At 33.8% G+C, this 12,328-nt stretch overlaps 2 protein-coding genes across 2 annotated transcripts; one reads left to right on the top strand and one right to left on the bottom strand.

Moving 5' to 3' along the window:
- The first annotated feature begins 7,473 nt into the window (after positions 1–7,473).
- Positions 7,474–10,064, top strand: LOC131630572 (ras-related protein RABA4d-like). Its single transcript, XM_058901352.1, has 2 exons — positions 7,474–7,879; positions 9,495–10,064. The coding sequence occupies exons 1-2, from the start codon at positions 7,653–7,655 to the stop codon at positions 9,934–9,936; spliced, it is 669 nt and encodes a 222-aa protein (XP_058757335.1). The 5' UTR covers positions 7,474–7,652; the 3' UTR covers positions 9,937–10,064.
- A 404-nt stretch (positions 10,065–10,468) lies between these two features.
- Positions 10,469–11,627, bottom strand: LOC131630573 (SPX domain-containing protein 3-like). Its single transcript, XM_058901353.1, has 3 exons — positions 11,221–11,627; positions 10,984–11,125; positions 10,469–10,904 (listed from the first exon to the last, which is right to left on the bottom strand). The coding sequence occupies exons 1-3, from the start codon at positions 11,431–11,433 to the stop codon at positions 10,696–10,698; spliced, it is 564 nt and encodes a 187-aa protein (XP_058757336.1). The 5' UTR covers positions 11,434–11,627; the 3' UTR covers positions 10,469–10,695.
- Positions 11,628–12,328: the final 701 nt, after the last annotated feature.

The raw sequence follows: 12,328 nt of genomic DNA, 5'->3' as shown, positions 1-12,328 counted from the left end.
TTTTGCCTTGCCATTATGACTTGATTCAAATGAATAATCTCAACTTCACATCTTAATAACTCCTCAACCAAGCTTCAAATGGAAAAGTGCCCAACTACAAAGTTGTTCTCCTCCATGAGAGGAACAACTTTGATTTTGGAAATTTTTCCAAAAAATACCTTTTGCCACGTGTAAATCAGTGTTAAAGTGGACTGCTCATCCAATGCCAAAAGCTTCAAAAAATTTCTAAGTATTGGAATTTTCTCATGCTTTTTTGAAATTTTGTCAAACTCTCGATTTTATTTATTTCCTTGATCTTCTTTGACCGATTTTCCACCAAAAGTCAATATCTGACAGTTGACTCTGATTTTGACTAAAAAGTCAACTATTCTGATTTTCCCGACTCCAGATGAATTTCCCGATTAATCAGTTTTTTATCCAATTCTCAATCAATTTTCAATCAACACAAATCCACTGAATATTCCTGTAAGGTAACCATATTTTCATACTCAAAAATCATCTCCGGATTAAATGTCGACCAAAAAGTCAACTGCGTTGACTTTGGTTAAAACTTTGATTTGGGAAGACCAGATGAACTTCAAGCTTATATTCTTCAATCAATGCCTTAAGTTGAAGCTTGTGAAACCCTAACTTCAGGAGGACTTCAATGGGGTTGATGCCATGTAATCAGACTTCAAATCTTTTTTATTTTTGATCAGGAATTTCTTCTGCAGAAGCTCTTTTCTTATCATTTCTGAATAGTAACCATGATATGGATGAATGTAATGGATGAATCGCCTAGATGAGGTATGCACATGAATGTGAGGTGAGGGTCAATTGGGGAATAAATAAGTGGGCAAATTTTGGGGTGCAACACTTAGAAGCATCTTGAAAGAAATACAAGAGGTTAAAAGGCATTTCATTTTGGGTGATTATGCAGGAAGCAAGCATATGCATACAATTAGGTGGAAAGACATATCTAAACCTAAGGATTAGGGAAGTCTTGGCTTGAGGGATCTCATGAGCATGAATAAAGCCTGCATTACTAAAATGGGATGGAAGTTTATGAGTGGTGAAAAGGCTCTATATATAGAGTGATGTTATCAGAAGAAAATATGGAAGGATCAACTATTCATCAGGCAGCTTAGAAGCTAAAGCACAGTACTCTACTTTGTGGAAGAGAATGGCTTAAGTTAGGGCTCTGATCAATAATATGGTGTATTGGGATATTGGTAGTGGAAGGCAAATTAATGTTTGGCATTACAGTTGGGTGGCACCAAGATTAGTCTTAAAAGATCATATGACTGATTCAAATCAAAACCAAGATGATCTCATTGTAGTTGATATGAAGGTAGAAGATGACAATTGGAATGGGAGTCTTCTCAATACAAGGTTTGATCAATATATTCTGAAGATGGAAAGCAATTACTCCTCCAAGAAACAATAATGATAGTGACACCTGCTTAGGGGAAGGCACTTCTAATGGAGGGTTCACCATATCTAACACTTTCTTGATCTTTACTAGCTCTGAGAACTCAATTAGCAACAAAGACCGGTAGAAAATTTGGCGAGTTCGAGGCTTCGAGCCCCGAAAAGAATTCATATGCTCATTTGGCTTATCAACCATGAGGGCATAAAAAATAAACATATGTTAGTTCGAAGACACTTAAGTGATCCTTATTGCATAGAGTGCCATAGAACAGAAGAATCCATATTCATGTGCTATAAGATTGCAATACGACAAACAACTTTAGCTGAATCTTGCCAATCATTTGAAGTGACATAGATTCTTCAGTTTGAATGTAAATGAGTGGAAGAATTATAATGTGAATCATTGCATAAGCAAGAACATGATAGTTAATTGTCAGGCGATGTCGACTTTTCCGTGTCACTCTATCTAGAATTGGAGAAACCACCATATGTATGCTGCAGACTATGTAATGCCACAAAATATTGTCAACAACATCCAAGAAAAGTTCATATTACGAGAAAAGTGTGAGATTGCAGCAAATTTTGACATGAAAGGTAAAACAGTGCTACCGGAAAAATGGATCCTTGCAGATTAGGATTGGGTAACACTCAACACTATTGGTGTCGTGACCTCAAGTAGCATAACAGGATGTGGTGGTGTAATTAGAAACAAATGACCCAGTAGTTATCAAGGATCTCTAAGTCCATTCGGATGTGTAACTCAAGGGTGGCAAAACGTTATGACCTATTGGATAGTGTCAAACTTAATCTAGAGGAAAGGTTATCAGAAGGTGGAAATCGAGATAGACTAGAAGGATATTCATGAAGCGCTTTTGCAAGAGAACTATAGGACTAGAGTATGCATGGCTCTGATTCGTCGAATTCACCAAGAGTTGGGTTAGATTATGGAAGTTTGAGTCGTGCATGTGTCTCGCGAAGCTAACAAATGAAATATTAAAAATAAGTAGATAAATTAAAATAATAAAAATCTCTAAAATGAATTAAATATCAATGAATAATAATATGACATAATATTTATCATACTAATAAAAGAATTAATAAGTATTTAAATATATGGATGTAATTTAGTTGAGCTTAAATCAATTGTAAAAGATTAATTTGAAATTTCGATCCAACATGAGCTGTTTCTATATAGAGAATCAAAACACACCCAGAATTATTTAATTTTTAACTTTTTAAATAATTATATTTGATTTTTGACCTTTTTGAATAAGTTTACTGTTTTTATTTGAATAAGTTTGAATTTAAACATTTAATGCTAATAAGCTCATAAAAGGGGTAATTATAATAACTACAAAGATTGTATTTTAATTTTTAAAAGAATAAGACCAAAAATATATGGAAATTCACTTGAATATTTGTTTAAAATAATTACATTATCTTAATAAATTTGTTTGAACAGGAAAAATATTGAATTTTTTATGCAAATAACCATGTTTTTCATAGAAATTTCATTTGTGTTCTAGTATGTGTGCTGTTAGGGCAAAAAGTTTGGGTTGACTACATATACCACACAATTTTACCATTTATCAGCCATATCCATTTCTTTTCTAATACACTTGTTTTTGGGGCGTTTCTTTTTCTTCCTTCGCATGTTTCATTGTGCCAAATTATGTCTCCTTGATATGTAATCCAATAATCCTCTTTTGTTACCATCGGGAAGCTATTGTTGTACATATTGAATACGTTTATGACTTTGTAAGCGGAGGATAAATGTTTGGAAGCGTCCCGAGGAGCATATGAACATGCTGCAATGACATGGGAGCAAGGCATACAGAAGGCTTGAAACTTGCCACTGTCGCACCAACCATTATTGAATTCGACCTGATAATATCCCTTTGGCATCCCTTCATTGTGGTCCATTGTTTCCTCTACACTAAAAATGTGTATATGAATGTCAAAGATTGTAACACATGTGGTCTTGCTATGATAGTTTCCTCCTTCATCATTTTCATGCAGCTTTCATTGACTGTAACATCGAACTCCATTTTTTGTCTCTGATTGAGAACATTGATCCCAACCTAAAATATGCTACTCTTACCAATGCGGTTATTGGTATATTTATAATTCCTTTAAAGATCGAGTTCATCAAATCCACAAGGTTTGTTCTCATGTGGCCCCATTGTAGACCCTCATCAAATGCCCTAGTCCACTTCTACACTAGAATGTTATCGACCCATCGTAATGCATCGGAATTTAACAATATAATTTCCTTCTGGTAGTGTTTGAATGATGGTTGATTTAAAGCATACCCTGCATTCACAAATATTTTTGAAAGTTCTTGTCTTTGATTTCCCGCATGAAGTTTTATGCAATATGTGTAATGCAGTAGACATGGGTAGAAAGAGGATTTTTCCATCCGTTATCAGAATTATTGTATGCACTCCCAATAAATGTATGTCTAGCTGAAATCAAATAGAGTTTGGGTTGTGGAGCAACGTGTGTTATGAGATTTTTGAGAAAGAAACTCCAACCACCACCAGTCTCACCTTTAACAAGAGAAAAGGCAATTATAAAGATATTATTGTTGTCGTCTTGTGCCACTGCCATAAATAACTTGCCCTTGTATTTCTCGCACAACCATGTTCCATCGTTTTGGACTTGTGACTTCACACACAAGATATGGGGTGAATTGTGTGGTTCAGAAAAAGGCGATTTTGAAAAACTTAGGGAAATAAAATTAGAGTTTAAAAACATTTTTGAAATCTTAGCAATAGAAATATGCTGTTGAAATTAAAAGATTTAATGGAAAAGAGGAACACCAAGAGTTATAGAGGTCTGTCAAAACAAAAGGACCTACTCCTCTCTCTAAGAAATAATCTTGAGTGTTTCCAATAAACGTTGAGAGTTGTTAGTAAGAAAGACTCGTCAACCCCCTTATATGAGGAAATTGTTAGTTCCATAATTTTAGGGTTGGCAACAATTTTGCTAAAACATGGTTCATGATTGATGCAGAGCAAGAAGTCATAACATCTTGATTAAGCTGGTGTTGTAGAATGAGAATGATGCATTGAAGACAGATGTTCTGGAAGATGTCATGACATGCGGTACTAGAACATCAGGATAATTTGTTTTAAATCTTGACGGATTTGTTTGATTTTGTGATATTCCCTTTAGATATATTACAGATATTTACGCAAGTTAAGAGAGATTATTCTGGAACAAGTAAATCAACTCTCCAAAAGAATCAGAGGTTCTAAAATTGGGTGTTGAAACAATTTAAGAAACTTAAAGATTTTCTCCAAGATTTAAAAAGATATTTTGCAGATTTGTTACATCTATCAGCTTGTGGATCAAGGAATATTTGGGTAAAGATTTCGAGGCCCATGGATTGCTAAGGAGTATTTAAAGAGAGCTTTATACCTAGTGCACAATAACTTTCACAATTGTAAAATTAGTGGAAGTCTTGGGTCTGAAGTTTTGAGAGTCTCTTATGTGTATGCAAGTCACCCACGTATTTTTGTCAAGTTGTTGTTCTCACTCTTTAACCTTTTAAGCATTGAGTTGAGTATTGTTATTGATTGAAGCTTTTAAGCAAGATCAAGTATTGTTCTTAGTTGAAATTATGAAGCAAGACTAAGTATGTTGTGTTGGAAGAGTGATCTTCGTTTATCCCTAGTTTGTGATTGGTTTTGTCACTAGATTGTGACTTGTTTTGAAATAGTAATTGTGATTGGGACTATTTGTTTATCACTAGGTGATTGGAGGTGAGATGATGATTTCTCACATCTAGATGTTGATTTCTAGACAAAAGTTGCACTGAAAAGGGATTGGGAGAGAAATTGTAAACTGGGACTGTTTGGGCTTTGAACTAGTACTGCTAATAGTGGATTTCCTTCATTGCTTGGCAGCCCCCAGATTAGGTGTGTTTCACTGAACTGGGTTAACAATTATTTGTTTTATTTACTATTCTGCAATTGTATTTTGCATGCTCTTCTATTTGGTAAATATGTGTTATGTCTGCTGATGATGTCATGACATCAGTCCTGACAGTATGGTTTGTGTTGGGACATTGGTCTTAAGTTGTGTTTGAGTGATGAGTGATCATTCTGTAATTTATGTATGCATAACTACAGTCTGGAATGTTCAGATCTGATTGTATTCTGTTTGTTCAACAGATGTTGTAACATCTATTTTGTCATCATGTTCTGATGTTGGGACATCCATAGTGACATGAGGTACAAGTGCCAAAATTTCAGAAATGATGGTTGACCTCCAACAAAATACAAGATGATGGATTTGAGCGTATGCATAATTTCTTTCAGAAAATTTTATAAGTGAAGTGGAGAGTCTTCCCTCCCAATAGTGGATTGAAGCGGTTATTCCTCTTTCCACAAACAAGAACCTTGGAACCGTTAGTCATCAAGCTTCTTAAACCTTTAGCTCTAAACCTTGGTTTTACACGGGATAACCAATAACCTATGAGATTTTAACATCATGCTGATCTCCAACCTCTGAAGATTTTAATCCTGGGCTGAGCTTCAATCTACCTTGGTTTTAATATTAGATTGACCAAGAACGTAGGAGATTTTTTTCACGGGCTGATCTCCAACCTAAACTAGGGTTTGATCGCACAATACCTAAACCAAAGTTTTTAACGGGTTTAAGTTCTAACCCAAATAAATAAATGGATGATATTCAACCAAGGTGTATACAAAATATTTCTTTGGTGAATTTACAATTATACCCTTTCTACAATTACAAATTTTTCCTCACTCACAGAAGCACTTAGGCTAAAATATTAGTGAGAGAAAGTTAAATAAAACTTTAGAGAGAGAAAGAGGTGTTTCAAAACACATTTCTAGATGAAATGAAACGAGAAAAGAGACTCAATTTATAGGCCATCAGTTGGATCAAAAAGTAATTTCCAATAATTGCATTCTATGACAATTTAATCGATTCGCACATATTCACAATCGATTAGAAATTTAAAATATAATCGATTGTAAGTTTATAAAAGGAAGGAAAAAGTATCTAGTCGTTGTACATCATTAAGCCACTTGGGACTCAATTTTGAGCTGATATAACCGATTGGATAAATGTTCCTATCAATTAAAAAATTCAAAATTTTGGATATAGCTATTTGACTACTTCAAATTCATCCAACACAACTTCAATATGTTTTTGAAGATATTTTCTTTTAGTAAAAACTTTTTGAAAATATTTTAGTGTGTGGGCTTTAGCCATACACTTTTACGATAAAGGCCTTATGTATTACAGTTGTTTCACTCACTGCTAAAATAAGAGGTATCATAGTACTTCAAGACTTTGCCAGATGCTTTCTATTTTATAGACAATTGCTTGAGTAGTTTGTGATGAGGCTTTAGATTACATTCCATTTGACTGCCATCACCGGATAGTCAAGTCCATCAAACCTTAATGATTAGGTTTGCATCTTTATCTTCTTATTCATTCATTGTTTGACTTCTTATAAGACATTATTGTCATCATCAAAAGTTGATGTCCTTGTTAAAAGTATATCACCGACAAAACCAAGTTTCACACATTAATTTGAATAATATATTTGCATAACACGTATCTTTGATGCATGTTTTAAACGCTCAAAAGAGTCAATAGAATATTCTATTTCCACTAATATAAGTTATGTCTCAAATATATGTCAGCTATTGTTCTTCAAACATGGTCACCAATTTGGTTGGCTACATCATATAAAGTCGTCACTTCAATTGTCGACACCTTTTGTTTTTAAATGGAAGCAGCAATTTATCTGACAACACCTCTTGTTCCAATTTTTTTTGTTTGAAAGTAGGTTACTATGAAAATTATGTGGAAAAGTTGATTATTATGAAAATTTATTGGAGAAACATGGTTATTTGTATAGAAAATTCAAAAATATAAGCTTAAATAATAATAATAATAATAATAATAATAATAATAATAATAATAATAATAATAATAATAATAATAATAAAAAAATTGAAATTAGCTTAATAAATAAAAATTGATAAATTATTCCGTGTAACGCAAGAAAAACCAGAAACACTCAGATCAAAGAAACAAAAACACAATTTCATTTTCGATCTCAATTTTCACCCCATCTAGCATCATACCCAGATCACAAATCTTCCATATTCAATCAAACAATGAATCAATCATCAACGGTCATACACAGATTAATCATATAACTTCATGCATGTTGAATTGGTTAGTACATTGTGACAATGTCGAATTTGTACGGTGATTACAACCTGAAGATCGATTACGTTTTCAAGGTTGTATTGATCGGTGATTCCGCAGTTGGAAAAACTCAACTACTCGCTCGTTTTGCAAGGAACGAATTTAGCGTTGATTCTAAGGCCACGATTGGGGTGGAATTTCAAACCAAAACTTTGATTATTGATAATAAAACTATTAAGGCTCAGATATGGGATACTGCTGGTCAAGAAAGGTATGGATTTTATTGATATGATTTTTTTTTTCTTCCTTTTCAGTTTCAGTTTTTGTTTTTGATATGGTAATTATGATTTATTGGATCAATTCTTTAAAGGGGTGTTTCTTTTTCTTTTCTTTTTTTCTTCCTATTTTTTCAGGTTAGGGTGATTATGTTATATGATAAAGAAATGTTTTGTGAACATGAATTTAGAAAATCAAAATTTCACAATAAGGGTTAGGTTTGATAAATAGATATACTGGTTTTGCTACTTGTTTTCATGTAGTGTAACTCAATATAATTAACCACGAATTTTCAGATGTTCATAGTTGGAACAACAATCGTGGTTAATAACTTTGATATTCATGGTTAATAAAGTTTAGTTGGTTGTTAATGAGTTATCCAATATAGATATATTCATTAACCACTTTAATTAAAGTGGTCTATCCAGAGTAGTCAATAGCAGCGCTATCTTGCTATAACAGAGTGGAGGCAGGCCGCTACAAGAAGAGTCTTAGCAGTGCAGAATATACTATAGCAGCTGCTATAGGGTAAATAGCGGAGAGCAGGGGCAGAGCATTTCATGGCTCGGACCGGTTTTTGTCCTTTGAAAAATTAAAATTATCCCTTAAATTTAAAACATTTTTCATGTAGTTTTGGGTTTTTTCAATCAAATTGGAGTTGAGACTCAACCCTAAGCTTCCTTCAGCGACTTTTCTACTCTTCAGACGTTCCAAAGAAAAATCACAAGCTCCTTCCTGACCTCTCTCACTTCATATGTTTATAATTATTATTCATGTAATTTGTCCATAAATTGATTAAATAGCGGCCATTCCGTTATATGCTATCCCGTTGTCCCATTTTTAGGGTAAGCCGCTCCCCACCGCTATCTGGATTGACCGCTCTGGGTCAAATATGTGAAAATGTTTGCTGACATTCATGCTTTTATATAATTTACATTTGACACTTATGACTTCCTAGCATCAGAGGCAATGGATCTTTTATGGAGAATTCAAAAACTCATGCATAACAATGTTGTGTCACTTAGACCTATAAATGTAACTTTTAAGATCCTTGATTCTCTCATCTATAATGGGTAGTGGCACAACTTGGTGCGCACTCGCCTTCTATTTTGGTGTTATCCTTGTTAATCTAAGATTCATTCTGATTAACCACCCATTGAACTTTGGTAACCACATTTTGTAACTGCATTAACTATTTTAAAATAGGTTAAATTTAAGTGTCTCAAATTGATGATCGAATAAGATTTATGTATATGGTCATATACAGGAATAGTACCATGATGTCAAAAAATGTTAATTAAACTGTTAAAATGGTGATGTTTTCTAGGTAGGATAAATTTACGATGTTTGTATTAAATAGTAATCATATAAAGCTTTACGCATTTCTGTTAACAAGCTTTTTGTAGTGTGCGATAGTAATAATAGGTAAAACAGCATGTCTACTTATTGTATTGAACATTCAAGCATATTTGAATGATTCTGTTTTCTTGAACAGATTAATAAAAATTGGTTTCATGAATCATGTAACCAAAGATTTGCATTTAGAAATTCGATATTGAATATGATCTCACACCGATAACTGTTAGACATCACTCATTGCCTGACTTCAGGTACAGGGCAGTTACTAGTGCATATTATCGAGGCGCAGTTGGGGCAATGATAGTTTACGATATGACAAAGCGTCAATCGTTCGACCACTTGGCAAGATGGTTGGATGAATTAAGAGGTCACGCCGACAAAAACATTGTCATCATGCTAATCGGCAACAAATGCGATCTCTCTAGTCTTAGAGCAGTTCCAACAGAAGACGCAGAGGAGTTTGCACAAAGAGAGAATCTCTTCTTTATGGAGACCTCGGCACTAGAATCGACCAACGTTGAAACTTGTTTTTTAACTATATTAACCGAGATATACAGAATCAACGCGAAGAAAACACTCAGTTCCAATGGTGATGTGGAACAAAATACCGCAGGACTTATGAAGGGAAGTAGGATAATTGTTCCTGGTAATGAAATGAATGGAGCAAAAAAGGGTTGTTGTTTTGCAACTTAGGTTTTTTTGTATAATTTGATTCTTCTTGGGAAGCAATGCATGTTCTTGACTTAAGTTTTGCGTTGCTATGAGATTTTGTAGAGAGGGTAATTACTTTTCTGTGATTTTTCCATTAGGTTTTAGCCAAATTGAGGTTATGTATTTAATTCTGTTAATAGAACTTGTCCCTTTTTCATTATTAGGTTTTGAATGGAAGCAAACATCTTGCTAGATGTTTTCTATGAAGCACGGACACATGACACGACACTAACACTTTGACACGGTAATAATTTTAAAAAATAATAAATAGAAGTCAGTCACTGTTGTGTCTATGTCGAAGTCCGTCACTGACACGGAGACGAATATGCATTTTCTCAGAGGTGTTGGTCGATGCTACAGAGGATGTTTTTCTTGTTCAGAATTAGCTAATCTTTTAATCGTAATGTTAACATTTGTTATTTTAAACTATTTGACGATTATAATTAGTTGACAGTATAAACAATCTTTGACAATTATAACTATGATTCGTCAATTACATATTTTCTATGGACAATACAAAAACAAAACATATTCAGTTCAAAAACACTCATTATGACAGTAAACCAGAAAACATATTTCAAACCTTCTAAGCTAAATCAAATTTGGTCATGTTAACGAGCGTGTTAAAATCCAAAAAACACGCTAATTTGGCGCAGGAGCAGAAGCATTAACGTCTTCAACGGCCATCACATTCTCTGGTGTTGCGAATAAAACTTCAACTGTGCTTTTGACTTTGAACAATCATCTGCCATGTAATACAACTTCTTCCTTTGCTCTTTCAACTGCTTCACCGGCATGTGATACATCGTCTATTATATTTTCGCATTCTCTCACAAGTTTTGAAATTATCTCTGTGCTTAAAAAGGGATGCTCAAGAATTTTCTGAAGAAACGGCAGACGCTGGATCGCGCCAGTCTTTCTGTCATATTTCTCAAGAATTTTAGCCAATCCTGCAAAACTCAAAGCATGTATAAGCTTTAAAAACAAGTTCGGATACTTTTAAGCTTAAGAACAAGTAAGAAAAAGTACCTGTGTAATTGATGTTACAGTAGTTAATTAGAAGAACCATTTCACCATGTAAATCAACAATATCCTTATAATCACTTTCTGATGGTTGGCTTCCATTTGTTTTGCATAAATCAATTGTTTTCCTGATCTTCTGTTCTAACTCCTGCAGTCATACAACTTAAGTATACAAACTTCTATTGATATTACAAAATAACAAAATAAAAATAAAAAACCAAATATTTCAAAGTAATATATAACCTTGTGCCGGATAATGTATTCCTCCTCTTTTTCGATGAAAAAATCGTTGAACTTATCGATTTCGTTGTTCAACAAACACATAATATCAGCTTCAGCATTTCCATCAGGTATGAGTCTTATAAGCCTTTTCAATTCATTGTAGGACAAGAACTTGTCACTCCATTCTGGCTGCTTCTCTTTGATATGATCAATGTATAGCTTTGCAAACTTCATAGTTTTAACTCAGATTAGTCCTCTCAATTTTGATCCTGATTTTGATGAGTGGATAAAGAGGTTTTTTATTGGCTATGTTTTGAGAGAATATCGATGAGTATATGCTTAGTTTGATGAAATTGAGGTTGAAAAAAGATTAAAATATACTATAAATTTGTCTTGGTCGATGAATTTAAAGCTAAACTGGTTTGAAGGATGAAGATAAAAAATGTGAACTAGGAGGATTTCTATTGGATTTCATCTAATAAATTAAATATTGAAGGCAGTGAAAGGTATATGCTTAATTTACTGCTTTTTTTAATAACAAAATAATAATATATAAAAATAAGGAGTGGATAGATCAACTAACAAAGTACAAAATCTGTGGTTTCGGTTAGAACAAGAACTAATGAAAACATCAAGAAACAAAACACTACACGGTAGTCAATGAAAAAGCCACAACACTACAAGACCGGAAAAAAAACAATTCTGAATAAAAAAAAGGCAACAAAATATTATACCCCTAAGTGGGCACTGTTGAAACTGTTGTTTTTACCACTTCAGTTGGCGTAACCGGTTACGCCTGTTACCGTAACCGGTTACGAACCCGTGAAACAGAGTCACTGTAGGTGTTGCTTTGCGTAACCGGTTACGCTGTTTGCCGTAACCGGTTACACTGAAGCCCAACTGTTTTTCTGTTTTGTTTTTGGGTGTTTTAATTCATTCCAATCATTTTGTAACATGTACTATATAAGGAGCTCACTACTCCTATTTTGTGGTTAATGCCAATTCACCATCTCACCCTCTCACCCTCTCTCTCTCTCTCTCTCTCTCTCTCTCTCTCTCTCTCTCTCTCTCTCTCTCTCTCTCATCTTTCTTCCCAATTCTCTAATCTTCATTTTCTTCAATTCATCAT

This window comes from Vicia villosa, unplaced genomic scaffold (assembly GCF_029867415.1).
Source record: "Vicia villosa cultivar HV-30 ecotype Madison, WI unplaced genomic scaffold, Vvil1.0 ctg.000700F_1_1, whole genome shotgun sequence".
Lineage (NCBI taxonomy): Eukaryota > Viridiplantae > Streptophyta > Magnoliopsida > Fabales > Fabaceae > Vicia > Vicia villosa.
Note: the sequence above shows the minus strand (reverse complement) of the source record. Positions and strands in the feature narration are given on the sequence as shown.